The following is a 25648-nucleotide window of genomic DNA, read 5'->3' on the forward strand; positions in this document are numbered from 1 at the left end:
TCTATTTAATGAAAAATATTTTTTCTCTTCCTTATGACTTTCTTAATAACATTACGTATCTAGCTTACTCTGTTGTAAGAAATACAGAATATAATACATGTGACATGAAAAATATGTGTTAATTGACTGTTTATCAGTAAGGCATCCAGTCAACAGTAGGCTATTAGTACTTAAGTTTTAGTGGAGTCCAAAGTTATACATATATTTTTTAACAACATGAGGGGTCAGTATCTCTAACTCACACAAGCTTAAGGGTAAACTGTACTTGTATCTCCCACTCCCACTCCTATTCTCATTTGCCTGTCATCTCTGCCTTACCTGATAGAGAATCATAGCCTTAAGGTGCTACTGTTATTGATGGGAATGTATCCATCCTTCTAGCAAACTCAGTTGGGAAAAATTGAGAATTATTGGTACAAGATAATTAGACAATGTAAAATGTTTAGAGTGCACACTTTAGACCCATGACTCTCTATCCTCTTCTTCTATATTTGTTTTTCTGAAAACACTTTCTTCACTAACATAAATCTGTTTTACATCTCTTGCCGCAAAAATTGAAGTTCTCTGAGAAAAAGGAATGTTTCTCTCTTATTCACCGCTACATGAACCAATGCCTGGCACAGAGGCATCCAAATATTTATGAAATTAATGACTTAAATATGTAATCATTTATGAATTGTACACACACCCACACTTTATATCTCACTTTACAGATAATCTTTATGTAGACTATGCAAATATCTATATGCCAACACACTCAAGAATATTGAAGATTTTCCACTTCTACTAAATAGCAATAACTCACTCAAAATTATACAATGAACAATTAAAATTGAGAATGTGAAGAACACTGAGGGGAAAAAAATACATTTTATATGATGTTATTGTAGGCCAAGTCCCCGAAAGATCTTGGCAACCCAGCTCTTCCTTGCTTTCTCACTTGTAAATCTCAGAATAACTGTAGAATGATGTGCTGGAAATGCAAGAAATATGAAGGAATTGCCAGTAAGGCCAAGATCTGTTCCTATTGCTCCTAGAACAGGATGTCTTGCAATGCTTTAGCACAGCTCATCAAGTTGCTCCTAGGTATAAAACCCAGGGCAGAGCAGGCTTTCAGAGTTCCTCAGCCGTGGTGCAACATGAAGGATGTGCACATGAGATTCCATCCTCCTGGGCAGCTATCCTAAGCTTTGGGGGATGAGCTTGCCATGAATCCTTAGGTGTCTACTGTCACTTGCTGCGTATCTGTGAGCAATAAAATTGCTTCCCTAAACTTGTTGTGTGAGTGTTCTGTCTCACCACACTCATGCCAGCGGATTGATACTGGAACACAGTATTGGCAAGGTGTTTTACAGTCCTCCCATGGGATTAATACCAGTGCAAAGTGAACTTGCATCACAAATTATCAAATATATAAAACAAAATTAAGATACTGAAATAAGCTACTTATCTTCTATCACTAGAACTAAGCATGGTGCCCAACTTATAGGCATTTGTGGAAGATTATTAAAAAGGCCACAAGTGAGTAACTCCTTCCCATGTCCAGACTCATTTGCAATGTGACCTTGCCACTTCTCACCAGGAAACTGAGTCTATTTTTCCATTCTTTTGAATCTGGCTAGCCTTGTGACTTGCTTAGACTAATATAACGTGGCAGAACTATCATCGCATGAGTTCTTGGGCATAGGGCTTAAGAGATATTGCAAGTTCTACTCTTTTCTTTCTGGAACCCTAAGCCATTATGATGTGAAGAATCATAGTCTAACTCTTGGAAGATGAAAGGCCATGTAGAAAAGAACCAAGAAACTCCAGTTATCAGCCTGAACTGCTATACAGGTCTGTCAGAATAACTCGAATCCTCAAGCTCTAATCTAGTACTGAATGACCCCCACAGTATGAACAATACCAGCAGAAAAAGTGCCCCAACTGTCAACCTACAGAATAAAGAGAAATGGTAAGTCAATACTGCCTTAAGCCACTAAATTTTGAGAAGATTTGTTACAAAGCAGTGCAGACACAGACATAGCATCTAATAAATGTGCATGCAGGAAAGAAAGAAGGAAGAGATGACAGATCACCCTAACAAATTTCTAATTCAAAGAATACCTAGTTTCTTCAAAAATAGTAGTAACTTAGAGTTTTTCATCCTCTGCAGTCATATATTACTGCTTTGAGAAGTTATAAGGTAGCTTCAATCAGCTCTAAGAAACTTAAATTTTGGATTCCCCATGTAAGCAGCAAAGCTATGTAATCAAAGCAACTCTAGGAAAAAAAATTTTTTTTTAATTTTTTATTTTTAATTATTATGGATACAGAAAAGCTGCATATATTTATGGGGTATATGTTATAATTTGATACAAACATACAAAATGTAATGATCAAATCAGGGTATTTGGGATATCTATCACCTCAAACATTTTATCATTTATTTGTGTTAGGAACATTCCATTGAAGTCATGGAGACAGAGACTAGAATGATGGTTACCAGAAGACGGAAAAAGTAGTGGAGATATGGGGATTCAGAGGGGATGGCTAATAGGTATAAAAATATAGTTAGGAAGAATAACATCTAGTGTTCAGCAGCACAATCGAGTGACTATAGTTAATAATTTATTGTATATTTCAAAACAAGGAAAAATAATTTTATAAGCATTACATCCTTATTAAGAGCCACCTAGTTATGACCTCCTCTCTCTTGGAACTAAAATGTCTCATCTTTCTCCTTCTTCAGTGGACAGATATCAGAGGGTCTCAGAAGCATATGCTATATATTCCCAACCAATATGCCAGATCTAATGAAGCAAGATCTCTAGGAGTGAGAACACTTTATTATTTAAAAGAACACTCCAATTGGTGTTGGGGTAGAGAATGAGACTGACAACGGAAAACAAAATAACCTTCAACTTTATTTTTAAAGTTTTATTAATTAAAAAATAAACTTGAAGAAAAGATAAAATGTTAGCTGTCAATTCTGGGTAGTATATACAAAAATGTTTATTATTTTTAGGCTTTTGTATTAGAAAATTTTCTGAAGAAAAAATAAAGCAGATGGAATGAGAATGATAACAGAAGAAAAAGGCGCCTATGGGAAGGTGAACATTTGAATACCTAGGACAGATACCACCAAATGCTAGTGAAGCTGGTAAAGATATTTAGCTGAAATCTATATAGCTTGCTAAAGGCTAAATGTAGGCTAACATGAGAGTGTGAAGCTGGCAGCTCCAGACATAGCAAGGCTGAAACCCTCTAGCACAGGGAAGACTGGGGGAAGTCCTGAGAAAGCTTCTACTCTAATGCTGACAGAGAGAGAGGAAAGAAAATCACTGCTGAAATCCACTTCAGACCTCTCTCTCCTACAAAACCAAAGCCTTAATCTTCAGAGGCAAGGGCGACAAAATTGTAGCTATATAGTGCACTGGTGGAAGCCTACTGCAGACAGAAGAAATGGAATAGATGAAAGCCTTAGCCTGAAGGAGGGACAGGAATACCTGCCAGGCCCCACATTCTGAGAGAGGATCAGAAACCTGGAGGCCCAAATTTACAGTCTGCCTAGAAAAGAAACTTAATTAGAACATCAGAGAATATCCCCTTCCTTACCTGCCCCCTCACCTTCACCTCAAGGCCAATCTAACAAGGGTTGAGTAAAGATAACACTGAAATAGAGGTGGGAAAGCTGTAAGAAACACATTCTCTCTGGGGAGCTGTGCAAAGGGAAGATCCAAATCTAAGTGGGAGACCTAAAGTCAAGTGGACAACAAACGTGAAACCCAACCCAACTCCTGACCAGAACAGCTCAATCCTGCAGACATGAAAGGCATGGCCTACACTAAAGGCAGGGTCAAGGCTCCTACACAAAATGTTCAGCTTTCATCAACAACAATCACACGATATCCAAAAAGTTAACGGAACAAAAGCCTGAAGAGACAAATCAACAATTTCAAAATCAGATGTAAAAAAGAGGCTGAAACTTTCAGGAGGGTATTTAAAATAATGATTAACATGTTAAATGCTCTAATGAAAAAAGTAGAATATATGAATGATCAGAGAGGCAAATTCATCACACATATTAAAACTGTAAGAAGGAGCCAAATGGCAATGATAGAAATTAAGAGCACAGTAACAGAAATAAAGAAGGCCTTCAACAGAGTCACAGGTAAACTTGATATAGCCAAAGAAAGAATTGGCTGGCTGAGCGCAGTGGCTCACACCTGTAATCCCAGAACTATCGGAGTCTGAGGCGATGGATCGCCTGAGGTCAGGAGTTCAAGACCAGCCTGACCAACATGGAGAAACCATGTCTCTACTAAAAATACAAAAACTAGCCAGGTATGGTGGTGTGTGCCTGTAATCCCAGCTACTTGGGGGCTGAGGCAAGAGAATTGCTTGAACCCAGGAGGTGGAGACTGCAGTGAGCTGAGATCGCATCACTAGACTCAAGCCTGGGTGACAGAGCGAGACTCTGTCTCAAAAAAAAAAAAAAAAAAAAAAATTTGGTTAAGTACAAGGCAGGTCAATAGAAATTATTCAAATTGAATTTAAGAAGAAAAAGTAGTAGAGAAAGAAAGGAAAAAATCCAAAAAGCAAACAACAAGAAGAAACTGAGCAGAGGAGCTGTGGGACAGTACCACACGTTGTAACGTAGACATAATCAGAATCCCAAAAGGAGGAAGAGAGTGGAAATAGGAGTGGCAATGATCAATGAAAAACATCGGTCAAGAATTTTCCAAAATCAGTGAACGACACCCATCTACACATTCAAAAAACTTGGAGAACATCTAACAGGATAAATACCTACAAATCTCATATTCAAATGCCTGAAACCAAAGACAAAGAGAAAATACAGACAGCTAGAGAAAGACATATTACACAGAAATAAAGCACAAATGGAATCAACAGAAACAGCAAGGTGACAGATTGTTAAACCAACAATATCAAATCACTTTAAATATGAATGTCCTAACTCATGGGTTAAAAGTAGAGATTGTCAGATTAGGTTAAAAAAGCAAGATCCAATTATATGCTGCCTATAAAAACCCACTTACATAAAAAGATATAGATAGGTTAAAAGTTAAAACAAAAAAAAAAGACAAAAACGTATCATGCAAACATTAATCAAAACAAAGTAGGAATAGATATATTAATTGCAGACAAAATAAACTTCAGAACAGAAAATAATATCAGAGACAAAATGGTAAATTAGGCTGGGTATGGTGGCTCATGCCAGTAATCCCAACACTCTGGGAGGCCAAAGTGAAAGGATCACTTGAGGCCAGGAGTTTGAGACCAGCCAGGGCAACATAGCAAGACCTTGTCTCTACAAAAATTAAAAAGCTGGGTGTGGTGGTGCATACCTGTGGTCCTAACTTCTTGGGAGGCTAAAGTGGGAGATCACTTGAGCCCAAGAGTTCAAGGCAGCAGTGAACTATGATCGTACCACAGCACTCCATTCTGGGCAACAGAGAGAGATACTTCTCAAACAAAGAGGTAAATTACATAATGATAAAGGGCTCAATTCTATAATGACATACAATGCTAATATGTAAGCATTAATACAAAACTTTGAAACATATGAGACAAAACTGACAGATCTAAAAGGAAACACAGGCAAGTCTACATTCATAGCTGGAGATATTAGCATTCCTCTTAAGGCAACTGATAGAACAAATAAGCAGAAAGTCAATAAGGATATAGATAATCTATGAGCCAACATTACCTAATTAATGTTTAGAAAACATTCTACCCAACAACAGAATACTCATTCCTTTCAAGTGAACATGAAACATCCACGAAAATAAATCATATTCTGAGCCATAAAACAAAACTTAACACATTTTTAAAAATTATACAAAGTATAATCTCAGACCATAACAAAAGTAAACTAGAAATCAATAACAATAACAACAACAAAAAGTGGAATGTCACCAAATATTTGTAAGGTAACACTTCTAAATAATGCATGGATCTCCGGTCCATAGGTTCCAAAATGACAGTGAAGCAAGCAGGTTTCGCTCCCAACCATAGAAAATAAACAAATATACAGTGGCAAGATAGTCACCAGCAATATCCCAGAACTCAAATGAGTATGAGACAGTTTCTAGAGCTTTTCCAGAGAAGTGAAAAAACTCTGAGCAGACAGTAAGAAAGTTGGACTTCCATATCTATGATGCCTCTCCCCACAATCTGCCCAGCACAACTACATGAAAAATTTCCCTGACTCCTAGGTTTCTACACTAGAAAAAATGAGATTCAGGTCAACATCAGCTTCCCCACTATTGTGGGGATCTCTGCAAGGAGACCTGTCCCTGCCTCAACCCATGGGAAACATCATGAGTGCCTAAAGGGAGAAATATGCCTGAGGACAAAGACAAAGAGGAAAGGCAGGACTGCCGTCCCCAGTCTTGGAAACTCTAACTCTGCTCTGTAACTTGAAGAGGAGAGAACACCTCCAAATTCATTCTAGAAGGCCAGCATTACCTTGATACCAAAACAAGACAAGGATACAACGAAAAAAAAAAAACTATATGCCAATATCACCAATAAACACAGATGTAAAAATCCTCAACAACATATTAGCAAAATGAATTCAACAACACCTTAAAAAGATCATGCACCATGATCAAGTGAGATTCATCCCAGGGATAGAGGATAGTTCAATATACACAAATCAACATACACAAATCAATAAAACCATATTAAAAGAACCAAGAACACAAAAACCATATAATTTAAATATATGCTGAAAAGGCATTTGATGAAATTCAATATCTCTTTCTGACAAGCCCCAACCCCCCACAACAAACTAGGTATAGAGGGAACATACTCAAAATAATTAAGGCCATATATGACAAATCCACAGCTAAAATCATATGGAAACAGTGAATAATTGAAAGCCATTCCTCAAAGATCTGGAGAACAAGACAAGAATGCCCCCTTTCACTATTTTTATTCAACATAATACTAGAAGCCTTAGGCAGGGTAATAAGGTAAGAGAAATAATTAAAGAGCATCCAAATTGGAAAGGAAGAAGTCAAATTACCCTTGTTTGCAAACAATATGATCTTATATTAGAAAAACCTAAAGACTCCACCAAACAACTGTTTCAACCAATAAATGAATTCAGCAAAGTTGCAAGATATAAAATCAATATACAAAATTCACTACTATTTATATACACCAACAGCAAACAATATTCTGAAAATGTTACAATAGTTACAAATATGAAATATCTAGAAATTAATTTAACCAAAGAAGTGAAAGACCTATATTAATACAAAGGAAACTACAACACTGATGAAAGGAATCGAAGAGAACACCAAAAAAATGGAAAGATATTCCATGTTCATGGATTAGAAGAATTCGTATTCGGACAAAGGCACCAATGTAACAGAATAGAGAACCCAGATGTAAATCTACACAACTGGAAGCAACTCATTTGGAACCAACTCATTTTCGACAAACATGCCAAAATCATTCATTGGGGAAAGGACAGTCTTTTCAATATGAAAACTGAACAACCATAATGAAGAATGAAACCAGACCACTATCTCTCACCATACACAAATATCAAATCAAAATAGATTAAAGACTTAAATATAAGACCCAAAACTATGAAATGACTAGAGGAAAATATTGGAGAAATGCTCCAGGACATCGGTCTGGGCAAAAATTTTCTGTGTGAGACTTCAAAAGCACAGGCAACACAATTAAAATAGACAAGTGGAGTTAACATCAAGCTAAAAATCTTCTATACAGCAAAGTAAATAATCAACACAGTGAAGCGTCAATCCACAGAATAGGAGAAAATATTTAACTAATATCCATCTGACAAGCAATTAATAATCAGAATACATAAGGGATTTAAACATACCCTTTATCACTACTCCTATTCAACATAGTCCTGAAAGTCCTGGCCAGAGCAACCAGGCAACAGAAAGAAATAAAAGGCATCCAAATAGGAAAAGAGGAAGCAAACAAACTATACCTGTTTGCAGACAACATGATTCTGTATCTAGACAATCCCATAGTCTGCACAAAAGCTCCTTGATCTGATAAACAACTTCAGCAAAGTTTCAGGATACAAAATCAATGTACAAAAATCACTAGCATTTTTATACAGAAACAACATCCAAACTGACAGCCAAATCAGGAATGTAATCCCATTTACAATTGCCACAAAAATAAAATACTAATGACCACAACCAACCAGGGAGGTGAATCTCTAAAATGAGAATTATTAATACAAAACACTGCTCAAGTAAATCAGAGATGACACAAACAAATGGAAAAACATTCCAGGCTCACGGATTGGAAAAATCAATATTGTTAAAATAGTCACACTGTCAAAACAATTTACAGATTCAAGGCTATTCCCATCAAACTACCAAGGACATTCTTCACAGAATTAAAGAAAGCTATTTTAAATTTCATATGGAACAAAAATGAGCCCAAATAGTCAAGGTAAACCTAAGCAAAAAGAACAAAGCTGAAGGTTACAGTAACCAAAACACCATGGTACTGGCATAAAAACAGACATGCAGAGCAATAGAACAGAATAGAGAGCCCAGAAATAATGCCGCACACCTGCAGCCATCTGATCTCTGACAAAGCTGACAAAAGCAAGCAATGGGGAAAGAACTCCCTGTTCAATAAATGGTGCTGGGAAAACTGGCTAGCCATATGCAGAAGACTGAAACTGGGCTCCTTCATTATGCCATATAAAAAATCAACTCAAAATGGATTAAAGACTTGATGTAAAGCATAAAACTATAAAAACCCTCAGAAGATAAACTAGGAAATACCATTCTGGACATGGTCCCTGACAAAGATTTCATGACGAAGACACCAAAAGCAATTGCAACAAAAACAAAAATTGACAAATGGGACCTAATTAAACTAAAGAGCTTCTGCACAGCAAAAGAAATTATCAACAGAGTAAACAGGCAACCTACATAATAGGAGAAAATATTTGCAAACTATGTTTCTGACAAAGGTTTAAAATCCAGAATCTACAAGGAACTTAAATTTACAAGCAAAAAATAAATGGCCTCATTAAAAAGTGAGCAAAGGCTGGGCGCAGTGGCTCACGCCTATAATCCCAGCACTTTGGGAGGCTGAGGTGGGTGGATCATGAGGTCAAGAGATTGAGACCATCCTGATCAAAATGGTGAAATCCCGTCTCCACTAAAAATACAAAAAGCAGCTGGGTATGTTGGTGGATGCCCATAATCCCAGCTACTTGGGAGGCTGAGGCAGGAGAATTGCTTGAACCCAGGAGGCAGAGGTTGCAGTGAGCTGAGATCACGCCACTGCACTCCACCCTGGTGAAAGAGCAACACTCTGTCTAAAATAAATAAATAAATAAATAAATAAATAAATAAATAAATAAAGTGAGCAAAGGACATGAACACTTTTCAAAAGAAGACATATGCTGTGGCCAAAAAGCATATGAAAATATGCTCAATATTACTAATCATTAGAGAAATGCAAATCAAAACCGCAATGAGATACCACCTTGTATCAGTCAGAATGGCTACTATTAAAAAGTCAAAAAATAACAGATTCTGGTGAGGCTGCAGAAAATAGTGAATGCACATACACTGCCGGTGGTACTGTAAACCAGTTCATTTAAAATAGTATGGCAATCCTCAAAGAACCTGAAATAGAACTACCATTCGACCCAGCAATCCCATTACTGGGTATATACCCAAAAGAATATAAATTGCTCCACCATAAACACACATGCATGCATATGTTCACTGCAACACTTTTCACAAAGCAAAGACATGGAAATCAACCTGAATGCCCATCAACAGTAAACTGGATAAAGAAAATGTGGTACACATGCACCATAAAATACTACACAGTGCATGCTGGGCTTAATTCCTAGGTGATAGGTTGATAGGTGCAGCAAACCACCACGGCACACATTTGCCTATGTAACAAACCTGCACATCCTGCACATGTATCCCAGAACTTAAAAAATTAAAAATAAACCCTGCCTCTAATATAATAGTTAACAGTGGAGGACCAAACGCTTTCTCCCCAAATCAGGAAAAAGGCAAGGATATCATCCCTCACCACTTCCCATTCAACACTGACTAGAAGTCCTAATCATTAAGGTTAAAAAAGATAAATGGCATGTAGGTTGAAAAAGAAGAAAAACACTGATGAAAGAAATCAAAGGCTGTCTAAATAAATCAAGAAATATAATTTTCATCAACTGGAAGACTGAATATTTTTAAGATGTTCTCTCACAAATTTAATTTATATGTTGATTGTAATCTCAATCAAAATGCCAGCAAGATTTTTTGTAGATACAGACAAGCTGATTTGAAAGTTCACAGGAAGAGACAAAGGAATTAGATTAGCTAAAACAATTCTGAAAAAGAATAACAAAGCTGGAAGACTAACACAACCTGATCTCAAGGCTATAAAGCTAGAGTAATCAAGCAGTGTAGTATTGATGTTAGGAGAGACAGATAGATTAATAGCACAGAAAAGCAAAGCCAGAAATAGACCCATACAAATAGGGTCATTTATATTTTACAAGTGGATAAACGAAACTCAATGGAGGAGGATAGTCTTTTAAACAAATGTGGAAACAACTGGATATCCATATGCAGAAAAATAAATCTCAACATCTATCTCACAAGTTGTACAAATCTTAACTCAAATGGATCATAAACCTATGTGTAAACATAAAACTATAAAATGCCTAGAATAAAACCTGCATGACCTTGAGATTGGTGATGAGTTTTTAGGTATAATATGAAAAATATAATCTATAAAAAAAAGATGATGAACTGGACTTAATCAAAATTAAAAACTCTTCCTCTGCAAAACACATTAAGAGAATGACAAGGTAATTCACAAACTCGTAGAATATGTTTGTAAATCATGTATCTCATAAAGGACTTATATCTAGAACATATAAAGAACTCTGAAAACTCAACAAAAAAAGTTCACCAAAAAGAAACTTATGAAAAGTCAGACAACTTCATTAGTCATTAGAGAAATGCAAATTAAAACCACAGTGAGATACCACTGTGTACCTAGAACAGCTATAATAAAAAAACTGACATTAACAAATGGTGGTTAGGACTTAGAGCAGCGAAATTATCTTTCCTGGCTAAGGGGAATGAAAAATTGTACAGTCACTTTGAGAGACAGTTTGCTATAGTTTATTATGAAGTTAAACATTGACTTACCATACAACTCAGCAATAGAACTTCCAGGCATTTATCCAAGTAAATTGAAAACATATGTTCCTACAAGAATCTGTATGTGAATGTGATGGTACTAAGGTGACTGACAGATGACTCTGTGTGATTGTTGAAAACCAACATTGTACATCACAGATGATACTTTTCAAAAAGACATCTGACTAGATTGTGAAATAAAAATATGTTCATAGAAGGCAAAGCTCAATATATATGAAGAAAAAGTCTCTTCAAAATTAATCAGAAAGGTCCAATTCATTCCCATATGAAATCCCAACAACATGTTTCATGGAACCTGGCCAACTAATTCTAAAATTAACATGGCTACATATCATGCAAGAACAGTCAAGGTATTTAGAAAAACAAAAACTAAGAAGCAGAGCTGTACTACCAGATATCAAAATATATTTTAAACTACACCAATTAAAATGTTATATTTGTGTAGAATAGACATACATATCACTGCAACAGAATGGAAAGTCTAAAAATACATACGTCTATATAAAAATTTGGCATATGATGGAGTAGAATAAAGACTTGACTGTTCAATGAAGTATGTGAAGACCAATAATTTTCCATATGGAAAAAAACAGAATTATATCTCTACCCCATAGTATATTCAAATAAATTCCAGATGGATTAAAAACCAAAACAAAAAATAGAACTTCAGCTCTTACAAGAGAATGTCCTTATAACATCAATAAAGGAAATCATTAAGGTAAAGTTGAGTAAATGTGACTATATCACAAGTAATATTTGTAAAAGATGTCATAAACAATTTTTAAAAAAATACCAGACCAGAAAGGCATTAGGAGAAGATGCTGCAAAGTATGGAAGATTAGTATTCAAAATATATTAAAAACACCTAAAAACCAATGAGAAAAAAAAGAATCCAATTCAAAAATAGGCAAAGGCTATGGACAGGCAATTTACAAATATATTCGTAAGGTTTTAATTACATTAGATATTAGTATATAAATCTTAATTTGGGAAATGCAAATTAAAGTACTCCATGTTGGGAAGACAGTAGTAAAAAAGCGAAGTCCTTCCTCTAATGGCCATTGTATTCATACGCACGTGTGTGTGTGTGTGTGTGTGTGTGCACGTATGTGTGCTGAAAGTGTTAAACTTGAGATATAGTAATAAGTGCTATGAAATCATTAAAACAGAAAAATGTGATAGTGTCATAGCAATGGGAAGCTAACAGAATGGGGAACAATACAGCACATACCAGATGCCTGAATGAAAAGTAGTCAGGTCTCAAAAGAAAGAGTTAACAGTACTCCAACACCATGCTTTGTACTTTGATCTAATACTGTATATATTATCAGTATACTGAGTAAATTAGATTTCTTCATTGCAAATTCTTAGCAAATATTATACACATTATTGAAGTATGTTTTTGTTTTTTATCCAAGTTTTAAATTTGTGCCAGATATAAGGCAAAGAGTTATAGACATCATACCCCCAGAAGAGACAGAATCCCAACATATTTTCCCACATGAAAGTCATATTTGTTAAGTTAAAACAAGATAACTATTCTGGTGAAAATTACTATTTAAATCTAGTAAGAAAATTATCATAATAACTGTTTTTTTCTACAGCCAAAAGTAACCTTGGAAAAAACAAGCACATACCTGAATATAATGGCGAAGAACATACAGAATTTCCTCATTTTGAGCTTTTGCAGACAATACTTTGTGAAATGCACTAAATGTTCTAGTACCCATTTCGGCATAGAGAATCACCACTGGTAAGTTCTCTTTGTTTGTGGGAAATTTATGATCTCCTTTAAATAGATAAGGTCTAGTCCTAAGATAAAAGCAAAACACAAAGTTTTGAAAGAATTGAAAGTCAATGGCATATCAATTCTGTATAACTGCTGCTTATCAAACAATTCATAATATACATAATCACAGAAAAAGAATTTAAATTTCCTGTGATGACTTTGTACACACAACTTGAACTAAATGACAGAAAAGAAATAAAGAATTTGGTTAACCCAAATCTAATATTAAAAATACTTTATTTCCCAACAAGGTTTATTATCTTTAAGCAATAACATATAATGGCAACACAATTTTCAGTGAAATAAAATTTATATTTTATTCTATTAGAAGGTTATAATTTTTCATTACAGCTTGTATTTCCTGAAAACAAGGTACAAATATTCAAGGAACAAAGCAAAAGTACTACCTTATTCAAAGATTATCCGTACTTAGTATGAACAAGTACTCATCAAATCCCCAAGTATAAGCAAAGAAACCAGGACTCTTATGGTCTAGCACTATTACAAGAAACAGACTTTAACTGATTTCTTATTTGCCAGGCACCGTGCTAGGTTCTTTATACTTATTAGTAAATTCTATTTCACAAAAAAATTAAGACAGCTACCATCACTGAAACTTTTAAGTTTCTGAGGTTCAGATAAGTTAACTATTCCGGAAAAGATCAAACGGAAAGCCAGAATTTCAACTCCTGTTTATGGAATTCCAAAGCCCATATGTTTTGGCAATTTATACAGGTAGAAAGCAAACCAAGAGATAAGGAAGTTCAGAGTAACAAGGATGTTGAGAAATAACCTTGTATTTAGTGAATTCTGATCTCTACAATCTTTCAGTCAGTTACTACCTTTGGATAACAGATGTTAAGGACAGAAGAAAAAAGGGTATGAGTAACATTCCTACAGCATGTTGGTGGAAAAAAAGCTGGGTTTTGACATCAGGCAGAATTTGATTCAATTCTAGCTTAACTACTTACTGACTCAACATATTCTAAATCAAAATCATTCAAGCATTCAATCTTATTGACTAACAGAATAATTTGAGAGATTTCCACAGTTATTTGGCTTAGAATTTGTGATATTACTCAACATCAATATAGAAATGTTATTAAAAGTCTAGAAAATTATATAATTCAAGCATCCTTATATTAGTTTATAGTTTGGCTTGTACAGTATGTATACCCTTCCACTTTTTAAATAAACTTTTCATTCAAGTATAAAATATTCACACATTTATCTACTTTAATTTGATTACTGCTATTCAAGATGTGATTTTTAAAATACTACTGTCAATGTTTAGATAGTTGAAGTATAAAATCAATAGAATCTTAGCCCCAAATAGAATTTCACTTCATTACTGATCTTCTCTGTAACAGATGAAGAGACATGAATGTGCAAAACAAGAGACATTGAATTTGCTCTTTCTTCATGAGATGCTATTAATAAATGCTAAAAGGATACAAAATCATACTTCACATTTGAAAAGAGAAGTGAAAGAGATTCTTGCACGAAAGTATTAAAATTATTCTCATAAATTTTAACTGAAACCTTGGAACTCAAATGTCACTTATATAGCAGCAGGATTATCATTTTATAAATCTGATTTTATCAAATCAGTATCACAGAAGTACATTTAGTAATTTATATAAGGAATCTTAAATTTTAATGTAAGTCTGAGAAATTATTCCTTCAAAGAATTGACTACTGTTGAAAACTAGAAAGGCTGCCAATAAAACTATGCTAGCATATAAATCTTGAGGTTGAATATAAAAGGAAAAATTAGAGGAAACGGAAGAGACTTTACACACAAAGGTAAGGGCTCTCTACCATTTGCTGAGTCTGTGATCAACAGCACCTTCCTTCCTGTACCTATAGACAACATAATTTTCAAATTTTTCTTTTATGATTAATTCAGGAATGGCTTGGATATATCATAGGTAGAAAAATTATACTTACAGAGGATGGCTGGATAAGAGGAAAACAATCTTTAAAAATTAAATAATTATATTTAAAAGTAGCAATTTTCATTTACTGAATTGACTAAGGTGTTAAAGAGAATTAATACAAATTAGCATTGGTAAAAATTTTAGAAGTAGAGTGTAAAACCAGAAGACAATTCTGGAGTATACATTTTAATATACATGTACTTACCTAGAGATTTCAGTTCCAGAAATTTAAGAAAATAATCAAGGTAACGGTGCAAAGATGTATGTACAAGGAAGTTCAATTACATATTGTTTAGTGTAAACTACCTATATATCTACCCCAAGGAGTGGAATAATCAAACTTATTTATTCATTTCATTATGGTATCATTCACTCAATATTTTTCAGCATCTACTACATGGCAGGTCAAGTTTTTGGGAACTGGAGTAAAGGTCACCCTTGTTATGCCTCAGCAAATAACTTGGCTGCATTGTGCTTCTGCCCTAGGTATCTGTGGAAGTTTGAACTTAAAGGGTGACTTAAGATATTTGGTGGAAGAAATTTCAAAGCATCAAAGTGTTCAAGAAGTTGCCTGGTTGCTTCTAACAATGTATGCTCAGAGGCAGGAACAAAGAAATGGCTTTAAGTTGGAATTCATATTTAAGAGGGAAACAGAACATAAGTTTGAAAATTTCGCAGCCCTAGCCAGAAAAGAAAAAGCCCATTTTCAGGGGAAGAATCTAAGTGGGCTATTGGGCAACCACTTGCTAGAGAGATTTGTGTGACTAAAAGGGAGCCAGGAGCTGACAGCCAAGACAGTGAAGAAAAGGCCTGGAAGGTATTTCAGAGCTATATGAGGCAGCCCCTCTCCTCATACGCCCTGATGCCTAAAAGGAAAGAATGCTCACTGCCCTGTGCCATGCCAGCAGGCTGCAACTTGCATCCAGCTGCTCCAGTTCCACCCTCAGCTCAAAGGGGTGGAGGTAAAGCTCACATCACAGCTCCAGAGGGCACAAGCCATAAGCCCTGGCAGTTTATAGATGGTCTCACGTCTGCAGATGCTCAGAAGGCAAGCATGAAGGAGGTTTGGAGGCCTCCACCTAGATTTAAGAGGATGTATGGAAAAGCCTAGTGCCCAGGCAGGAGCCTGCTACACAGGCCAGGCCCCCACAGATATTCTACTAGGGCAGTGCATAGAGGAAATGTGGGGTTAGAACCCTCACACAGAGTCCCCACCTGGATACTGCCTAGTGAAGCTAGTGGAGGGGGGGCTGCAACCCTTCAGACCCAAGGATGGTAGATTCACCAGTAGCTTGCAGACTCTGGCTGGAAAACCCAGAGGTACTCAACCCCAACCCATGACAGCAGCCACATGGATTGCATCCTGCAAAGTTAGAGGGCTGGAGCTGCCCAAGGCCTAGGGAGCCCACCAGGATGTACGTCAGGATGTGGGACATGGAGTCAAGGATTACATGACAGCTTTAAGATTTAGTGCCTGCCTTACTGTGTTTCAGACTTGCATGGGGCCTGTTACCCTTTTCTTTTGGCCAATTTCTCCCTTTGGTAACAGGAATGTTTACCCAATGCCTGCACCATCTCTGTATCTCGGAAGTAAATAACTTGTTTTGATTTTACAGGCTTATAAGTGGAAGCAGATGAGTCTCAGATGGCACTGAGGACATTGGACTTGATGTCAGAATGAGTTAAGACATGGGGAAGAAATTATTGTAATTTCCAATGTGAGAAGGACATGAGATTTTGGGGACTAGGAATAGAATGATATGGTTTGGGTATTTGTCCCCCCCAAATCTCATGTTGAAATGCAATTCGCAGGGGCCTCCCTTACTCTCTTGCTTCTGCTCTCACTATGTGACATGCCTGTTCCAGCTTCACCTTCCATCATGGCTGTAAGGTTCCTGAGGCACTCACCAGAAGCCAAGCAGATGTTAGCGCTATGCTTGTACAGCTTGCAGAGCCATGAACCAACTAAACCTCTTTTTTTAATAAATTACCCAGCCTCAGGTATTTCCTTATAGTAACACAAAAACAGCCTAACACATAAAATTGGTACATACCAGTAATTTTATTTATTTACATGTAAGAACACATAACTTAATGGGAGAAGGATCTAAGATACCCTTTATAGTACAATAAATGTTTTTTAAAATATATCTGTATATAAATATATGCATTAAAAAATAATATATATTAAACTGTTAGCAGAATTATGGGCCATTTTCCCTTTCCACTTTCATTTTTCTGAAGTATTTGAACTCTTTTATAATGACCATATAGGATTTTTTTTTAACTTTAAACATACAGCTTTCCATTTGGGACAAAAGTTTAAAGCCACAAAAAAGACAGTCATATTGATTTGAAGTGGCATTTGGAGAGCAGTCCCTGACACTAAATTTTACAGTATCTCCAAAAATATTTACAAAGACACAGAAAGAGAAAAATTCTTAATGAAGTTGCAAACTAACAATAACTTTATATCACAAATTGGGAGTAAAGTTTACTTACTATAAAACCTATGCTGTTCAACTTAGAATCATAACTGACAGTCAACCTTACCACTTAAAACAAGAACGTGCTAGTAAAAAAAGAAGAGTAAACTGATTCTTCATCTCTCCCGTACCTCCATGGTTCAAAAATATCTATGGTCTGGATCTGCCCCGAAACTTTATAGATACAATATTAAAATGTGAATGAAGGCCAAGAGTGGTAGCTCATGCCAGTAATCCCAGCACTCTGAGAGACAGAGGCAGGCAGATTGCTTGAGCTCAGGAGTTTGAGTCCAGCCTGGGCAACACAGCAAGGCCCCGTCTCTACAAAAAATACAAAAAATCAGCTGAGCATGGTGGTTTGCACCTGTAGTCCCATCTACTCAGGAGGCTGAGGCAGAAGTACAACTCAAACCTGGGAAGCAGAGGTTGCAGTGAGACTGTACCACTGCACTCTAGCCTGGGCACTAGAGCGAGACTCTGTCTCAGAAAAATAAAATAAATTAAAACAAAATAAAATATGAGCTATATATCTGGGGGAAAGTGACAGCAATCATTACCACCCTAAACGAGTATAACTTTCTCCCAGTACTCCCTTTTCAACAGGTAAATAAAACTACCATTAAGAAGAATTTTAAGAAATTGGGACAATGAGAATACCACATAGTAAAGAAAGGCAACTTTGATGATCTAAATATATTATAATTGAAAAAAAGAAAAACAAACCAAGTGTGTAGCTCAACCACAGACAGAAGAAAATACATAAATGCAAAACGTATTAGGTTAGAATTAAAAAGCAGAATAAATTTATCAGTCATTTCTTTAGAAAAAGATAAAAACCTAATCTGGAAAAACTGAAAGAAAATGAAAACTAAAGAAAATCTAGGAAGGAGAAACATACCTACAGAGAGGAAAAAATTAAAATATTTGTATTACTATAAATAACCTATGTAAAAACAAATTATATGCTTAAATAAGAAAAAACCATTGACCAATGTTGATAAGAGGTCACAAACCCAAGAGTATATGCCTAAAGTTCACAAAAGGAAAAAAAAAATTATTAACTTTACCCTGTATACAGAGAGAGGCGGGGAGAATGTTTCTGTAAGGCTGCAGAATTGTTTTACCCTACTTACAAGCCAGTAAGTTAGCTTTTTACTGTTTCATGGATTATGGCAACAGACAGAAACTTCTGAGTCAGAAACAAAGAACTTGATACTTGTGGCACAGCAAGCAACATGAGCATTAGTATGTTTACATGGGTTCCCCATGGCCCCACATCCCATAGGGAGAAGATGGACCCACAAGAATTCTACACAGGCAGTGGGTATGGATCACATCTAACGAACACTGAGTGTGGGAAACCCATCATTTAATAACAAGCAGTAAGTAAGCTGTCCTTTGTCCCATGGGGAAACATTAACTTATCCCTCAAAGTCACTTACTGAAAACACCCTGAGAAAAGGCCATGGTAAAGAGCAGTCAGGGCTTCACACAGTCTTGGCATAGTCAGCTTGTCTCTATTCACACTTATCAGGGAATGGGTTTATAATATGTACATCTATAGGAGTACACCAGACTGTCAGATGGGCAAGTGTAAATTACTTTTGCAGTGTGTAAGCCCCAAGGAGTGCTATTTTTAATCTGCCCATCTGTAGTCTTCCAAGTGGCAGACCAGACAGGTAGGCCATTGGCAACAGCAGAAGAGTCAGTATAAATGTATTATATTTCATCAAGGGGTCAGATTTTGTTCAGGGAGAGGATGACGGCCTTGAGTTCTGCCCACTGAGTAGAGTGACCACTTCGGCTTTTGGTTTTACAAGGCTTATGCCTGGTGGAATGGTAGCAGAGGCAGTCCAAAGATCCCACCAGCTGTTAACTTAGTTAAACATACCAGCAGCCTGGCCCAGGCATTTAGGGAAACCACTGTGAACTGAGCGCCCTTTTGAGCCAGTGACCTTACTTCAGGTAGTGAAATGGGTTCACTCCCAAAGGAGTAGCTGCCACTTTTTCACATATACCTGGTATCATGCTAGGGCCAAGAAGCTGTGCTTTTGAATATATAATTTCCATTTGAGCAGAGAGGCTTGTTGGGTCCCTTTCACCTTGCCAGACACTGACTCCTAGTTGAACTACGTGAAAATGTAAATGTCATATGGTACAGTCACAAGGCCTCCATGGGTCAGGCGTTCAGTTTCAACAAGAGCTTAGCAGCAGCTTAAGAACTGCTCATTTTAAAAAGGGGTGTGTACTAAGTGGCTGAGTCAGGCAGGTGGCACCACTGTACTTGGAAACAGTCTCTCTGGGTGGTCCAGCAGCTATGAAGTCTATATAAAGTTGTGATTGTCCTTTCTCTTCCTGGGATTGATTCTTTGTTTCTGCTGGGCCACCTGGGAGTGTCTATGTGTGGTAGTCTCTGAATGAGAGTTTCCCTCTGGGCTTCACAAACATTGACAGCATTCACAGTGTAAGCATGTAAAATACCAATACCAGTTATATAATCAGAGCCAAAACAATAATCCATTAAATCAGACAAATTTGAGTGCCTTTTCCTTAGGAGCACAGATCAAGGAACATGTATTGGACTACAACACAATCAGGAGACTGCTATCACCCACCAAGAGCACAGGGAGAAAGAGGCGGGCAGTGGGAAGAAATGTTAAGTGTTGACCCTTTTTCTTCTTGACCCATGGGCCCTTAGGAACTTCCTCTTCCAGAAGCTATGTGTCAGTCAACATCCCACCCATAGCAGTCTCCAAAACTATCAAGAACTGCAAAAATCTAAGGTATGATTTTACCTGACTTACAAACTAATAAGTTAGCCTTTTATTCTTTTATGGGTTCTGATAGAAGACATAAGACTCCTGGGTCAAAGACAAACGACTTTATTGCTCATGACATAGAGCAAGCAGTATAAGCATTATTATGCTTGCCCCCAAAGTCCCACGGGGGGTGACAAAATATGGACTTAGATGGATCCTACAGAGTTGGCATATGTTTCCATTAAGGAACACTGGGGCTTGGGGAAGCACTGTTTTATAGTAAGCAATAAAACATGCTTGCTCCCTGCCCCCAATCCCAAAGGCAAACATTACCTCATTCCTCAAGGGTGCTCACTGCAAACACAACCCTGAGAAATGGCCCAGGTAAAGAGTGGTCAGGACCTGGCATTTTTTGCTGGTCAGACCAAGAAAGAACATGCAAGGACTCACAGGGCCCGTGGCAGATTGACTTTCCTAATAGTTTGATGTTAATTTCTTTGGTAACCTTCAAGGTACATTAGTTTCTATAATTTTAAAATTTGACATCAGAAATCAATGACAATAAATTTTAAACATTACAAAATTTCCTTTAAAAGATGCACTAGGAAAGGAAAAAATATACACTAGTGTTAACAATTTTATAGTGAGTCTAATAATGCCATAAAGGAATAGATAATTCCTATATTAACTCATTCAGAATAAGAATAACATGGCTGCCTAAGTCACTATATGAAAGTACAATGACTGATAAAAATTAAAGATGTCAAATAATTTCAATACATGTACAGTTATTCATTTATTAAAGCAGAAACATGAAAACAAAATGAAAGCAATCTAATTCAAAAGCAAATTAAGATAATCTCACACCATTAATAACCAGTAGTTTTCCTCAGAACTGAAAAGAAGGTATAATATTTCAAAGTATTTTGTAATACATTAGTATGTCCAATGAGAAAAACCTTGTATCCATCTCAATCGATGAAAAAATAATTGATAAAATAAAGCAATTATTTCTGCCTTTAAGTTTTAAAAGCAGGTATGAACAGAGAAACATACCATGTTATCTGATAAGAGATTCAATACAACACAGATGTAAATTTTTCTTAAATTAACCAATACTTTTAACATAATTCTAACAAGGCTTTTGGGGAACAGGAGCTTGGGGAGGAAAAGGATTCCAATGTTAATTTAAAAACATCAACAAACACAAGGAGCTAAGGCATTCTGCAGGAAAAAGAGCCACAATGAAGAAGAAATCCTCCTGTCAGAAACTGGATAATAAAGCAGCAAATATTAAAACAGTATGACACTACTATAAGAAATACATAATGGAGCAGAACAAAGAGCTACGAAATAGACCATAACATAAATATAATGAATACAATTGACTAGCTACCTGAGGAAAAAAATCTGGCTGGATTCTACCTTTTGATGAAAATAAATTACAGATAGATTAAAAGTTTAATGTAAAATAAAAGGAAAAACTTTAAGAAAGCTACAGAAATAATTAGTAAAATCTTCCAATCAGGTTCGGGAAAAACTGTTAGTATAAAAACAATATAGAAGTCACATTCACAGGAAAATTCGGCTACATAAAAATAGAAGCCTTTTGTATATTAAAATCAATACAAGTATAAGAAAACGTTAGAAATGGTTTAACAAGTGAGAAGTATTAATATGCATAAATATATATTACTGTTTAATAGAGCTCTTTCAAAATTAATGAAACTACTTTATTTTTAAATTATAATCAGGCAATAAAAATATACTGGCAGTATTACTCTAAAAAATCACTAATAAATTAATAATTTACTTCTGATTTGCCATTTCTTAATTACTTTCAAAAAAGCAAAAAAAAAAGTTTTGTATATAGGAAGCAACCGCATCTATTGTTTTGATTACTTTCTTATTCCCCAGGTATATATTCAGTTTATATTTAAAGAGATATAAACCAAATACATTCATAGTTTTGCATGTTTATTTCAAAAAACAAGTTATGCTTATATGAAACATTTCATATATTTTATGTTATTTTGGCACAATTTATATGCTAAAATCAAAAGCTAATCAAGACAAAACATTCTCAGATATATTAAGGTTTTCAATACAAATCACATTCTTGAATATACGATGTCTTAGAATATTAAATTTTTTATTATAAGAAGTTTCTGCTATTGAACTGTCCTCTTTATAACCACTTCTTTCATTATAGGCTATTATTAATTTACCTTGAAGCAGCTTTCTTCAGCAGCTTTTTAATCTCATTAATTTTACAGGTGTGCTTCTTATGGATAACCACAAATGCATTACAACCATCTGGTGGTGGCTCATCAGCTGCAATCTAAGATTTCAAAGATTATATTTCGCTACAGTAGTTGATAATGACAAAACGATTTTAAAACCCTCACACATTACTTTGATTAAAATAACTCATCAACTACTATTAAGTTATTGCTCCAATTAAAGTGAAAAACATCTATATGTATGCAGAATCTAAGAAATATTTTAATAAAATCAACTTTATCCTAGGAAAGGCATGCTTCAAAGTTATTGAAAAAATTCTATTAAAATTTTTATGATACTTCATTTCAATGATTTGTCCCCATAATTTCCTTATCCCAAATAACTATAAAAATTACAGAATATATTCAATTACATTATAATAAATGACAACAATAATAACATAATCAATGATAGGCTATGGAACCAACTATAAACTTGTAGATCATTTTGAACTAAAGATGTTCATATTAAAGAGCTCTATGTACATTGCTAGCATGCCTCTTTGTCCAATACAGTTTGGATATTTTTACACACCTGCTGAAACATCTGAATAGCTGGGGAGTATGCCCTTATAGAGAAAGCAAACTTTAAGAGGTTGATGTGTAAATTGTCTAGAAACTGTCCAGCTTTCTTCAGGATTAAGTTGTAATAAGAATAATCTGATTCTACAAAAAGAAGTCAAAAGAAAATAATGTTAGTATTTTATACACTACACATTGGCACATCTTCCACTGTAAAGCTAACTTAATGTCATATAATCATACCTGAAGTTTGGTTATGGATAATGCTAGAGAAAAATGGAAAAACCAAGATCTCAGTTCTATAATCAACTTCATTTTGGATCTTCCAGTAATATCCAAGTAATCAACATGAGACCAGGTAAAAATAATCTTGCCATTAAAATCTATTTGGAAACACCAGCATTTCAGACCAACTTACTCCAAAGTTGTAGGGTTATATTACAAGGATAAGATATAAGTCCTACCTACAAGCTGGAAATTAAGAACAGCAGAAAAGTTATAGAATATGATTGTTAATGAATTTTAAAGTACCTGTATGAATCAATTCTACTGAGATTTAGTGCCGATAGCCAAGTATAATTAGTGTATCCAGAATACTTTTAGGAGACAAAATTTGAACCAGGTCTTCAAAAGTAAATGTCATCTTGTCTGGAACTTGAACAAACTAACCTGAGCTACAAGTTGCCTACTATAAACCCTATTCAAAGATCTCAAAGACACAAAGGAGAAGGAGGGATCCTAGAATTTAATTTAAAATTCTCCAACACCCCTGGGGAGACAGAGATCACTTGAATGGGAGAAGGCAGAAAAGTGCAGCTTAGAGCTGAAGACGACCTGGTGGCACTAACGGGGATAAGCAGGGGTGGGAAGAACTATCTGTGCCCCTTTCCTTTCTCTACTCTTCTCTAGGTATAATCACCGACTGCATTGTGTCAGAAAACTGTAATGCATTCCAGGGCCAGCCAGAGATGGTAAGGTACTAATAGGGCAGCTCTGGAGTCCATTCGGTACAGGCATCCACAGAGGCTGGCCTCTAGACATTCTCCGATAATGTATTCTCCTCTATGTCCTCGCACTGGGTTATCAAGTGACGGACATTTCTCCCACAAAAGAACAGAGTTGGGGTAGATGAAGAGCAGTTCCCTGTGGATATCTGATGTGAGAGGGATAACAAGAAGAATGTGGTTAAACCAGATTGCAACACCAGATACTCTCTTTCCGAGAGGAGGTAAAGGATGTTCTGACCGGAAGGAGACATTTTGGGGTTGGCTGGGAGACTGAGTTGTTTGCTGATTGTGACAATGTTTACTATTTGCTCCAAAAGTGCTGGGTCCTTGACCCTCAGTTCCTCTCTTTACCACAACCCATTCAGGATACAGGTGTTACCTGGCCCTCCAAGTTGTCCTCTGGGAACTGAGGCTCAGGCAACCAGTGCAAATATGTGGACACTGTGGTTATTGCTTTTGTTATATGAAATAAAGCCTTCTGTCTCTGAATCAGGGGTCTCAGGTCTTCTGTCAGCATCCATGAAACTAATCTGTCATCTTTGCAAATAGGGTAACATCTCAGACCCTTCACAGTACTTGACAGATCTGACAACAAAATGGAATGCTGACAAGATACGTGGATTTCTGGAGAATAAAAGGCCCAGTCCTATGGTCCAATTAATAGCATTTGAGGAGAGTGCTTGAGAAGTAACAATGGACATTCTGACAAAACTGTACAGTCAATCAGGTAATGAGTCATCTTAATTTTGCTGCCTATTAATGAAGAGAAGAAGAAAGGGTTATAGGCCAAGGGAAATAAGTTCAAAAATATCTCCCAAACAATGTCTTAGTGGCATCTTACGACTAAATTCCTCCTATAGTCCATCTTGCCAATATTAGATCCTTTCAAAGATGACAATAAAAAGTCTCAGAGTTTAGTTCGATAGGTCCTGGCTGATATAAAGAAGCTATGAATCACTCAGGAGATTTCCTCTGGTCAGTTATAGTCTTTCAGCTCTGATCCAAGAGTCTTATGTTGTCCATCTGATTCCTGAAACTGTGGCAAGCTAAGTTTTTAGCTGGCAAACAGGGTAAAAATTCCAGCCCCTTCACAGCTCTTGACAAAAAGCTCAGAAATGAGATGACCAAAAAAAGAGGGAGATATGAGAAGTTTTCTGAAAGAATACAAATAAGAACTAGAAAGAAAATAATACTAGAAAACACAAACTAAATTAGAAGGAGCACAAGAGTAAACAGACACCATGGAAAACAGAGTAGGAGAAACAGAATACACAGAGGAAAAGTGATAAAAGTGAAACAAATAAAAAGGAGAGAAGGGAAAAATGACTTGAGAGTAAATGACAAACACAGAAGTCAGGCAAAGTAGATTGATATGTGTATATTTGTAGACCCTAAGGCAGAAAAATCAAGTAAATGGAACAGAATAATTAAAGAAAGCTATAATTCAAGAAAACCTTCCAGAATTAAAAAGAGTAATGAACTTACATCCCTAAAACAAAAAAAAGACACAGAATGATCAGCATTGCAACATTCTCTAGTTTAAATAAAAAACAAAAATAAAAAAAAACCTCTGGGGCTCTAAAGTTAAAAATCAGAAGTTTAGAATTCACACATAAACAATTAAGTACGTGAAGAACTCGAGGG

The 25648-nt window shown here is 35.9% G+C and overlaps 1 protein-coding gene and 1 long non-coding RNA gene across 6 annotated transcripts in view; one reads left to right on the forward strand and one right to left on the reverse strand.

Annotated features, from left to right (window-relative positions):
• UGGT2 (UDP-glucose glycoprotein glucosyltransferase 2) overlaps positions 1–25648 on the reverse strand; it is a 248017-nt gene that overhangs the window by 200838 nt on the left and 21531 nt on the right. For all 5 annotated transcript variants that reach the window (XR_007720872.1, XR_007720873.1, XM_050766710.1 and 2 more), the window contains exons 3-5: positions 23011–23141; positions 22422–22534; positions 12857–13031 (exon numbers count right to left, since the gene is read on the reverse strand). Coding sequence is in view for 3 of the 5 variants with exons in the window: in XM_050766710.1 (XP_050622667.1) it covers positions 12857–13031; positions 22422–22534; positions 23011–23141 (419 nt within the window). In the remaining 2 variants the exon portion in view is untranslated. The remainder of the gene's footprint in view (positions 1–12856; positions 13032–22421; positions 22535–23010; positions 23142–25648) is intronic.
• LOC126940674 (uncharacterized) lies at positions 1760–22546 on the forward strand. Its single transcript, XR_007720875.1, has 5 exons — positions 1760–1954; positions 12824–12972; positions 18720–18816; positions 20133–20217; positions 22470–22546. It is a non-coding gene; the product is annotated as an uncharacterized LOC126940674 (long non-coding RNA).

The sequence above is a fragment of the Macaca thibetana genome, chromosome 17, assembly GCF_024542745.1.
Source record: "Macaca thibetana thibetana isolate TM-01 chromosome 17, ASM2454274v1, whole genome shotgun sequence".
In the NCBI taxonomy this organism is placed as follows: domain Eukaryota; kingdom Metazoa; phylum Chordata; class Mammalia; order Primates; family Cercopithecidae; genus Macaca; species Macaca thibetana.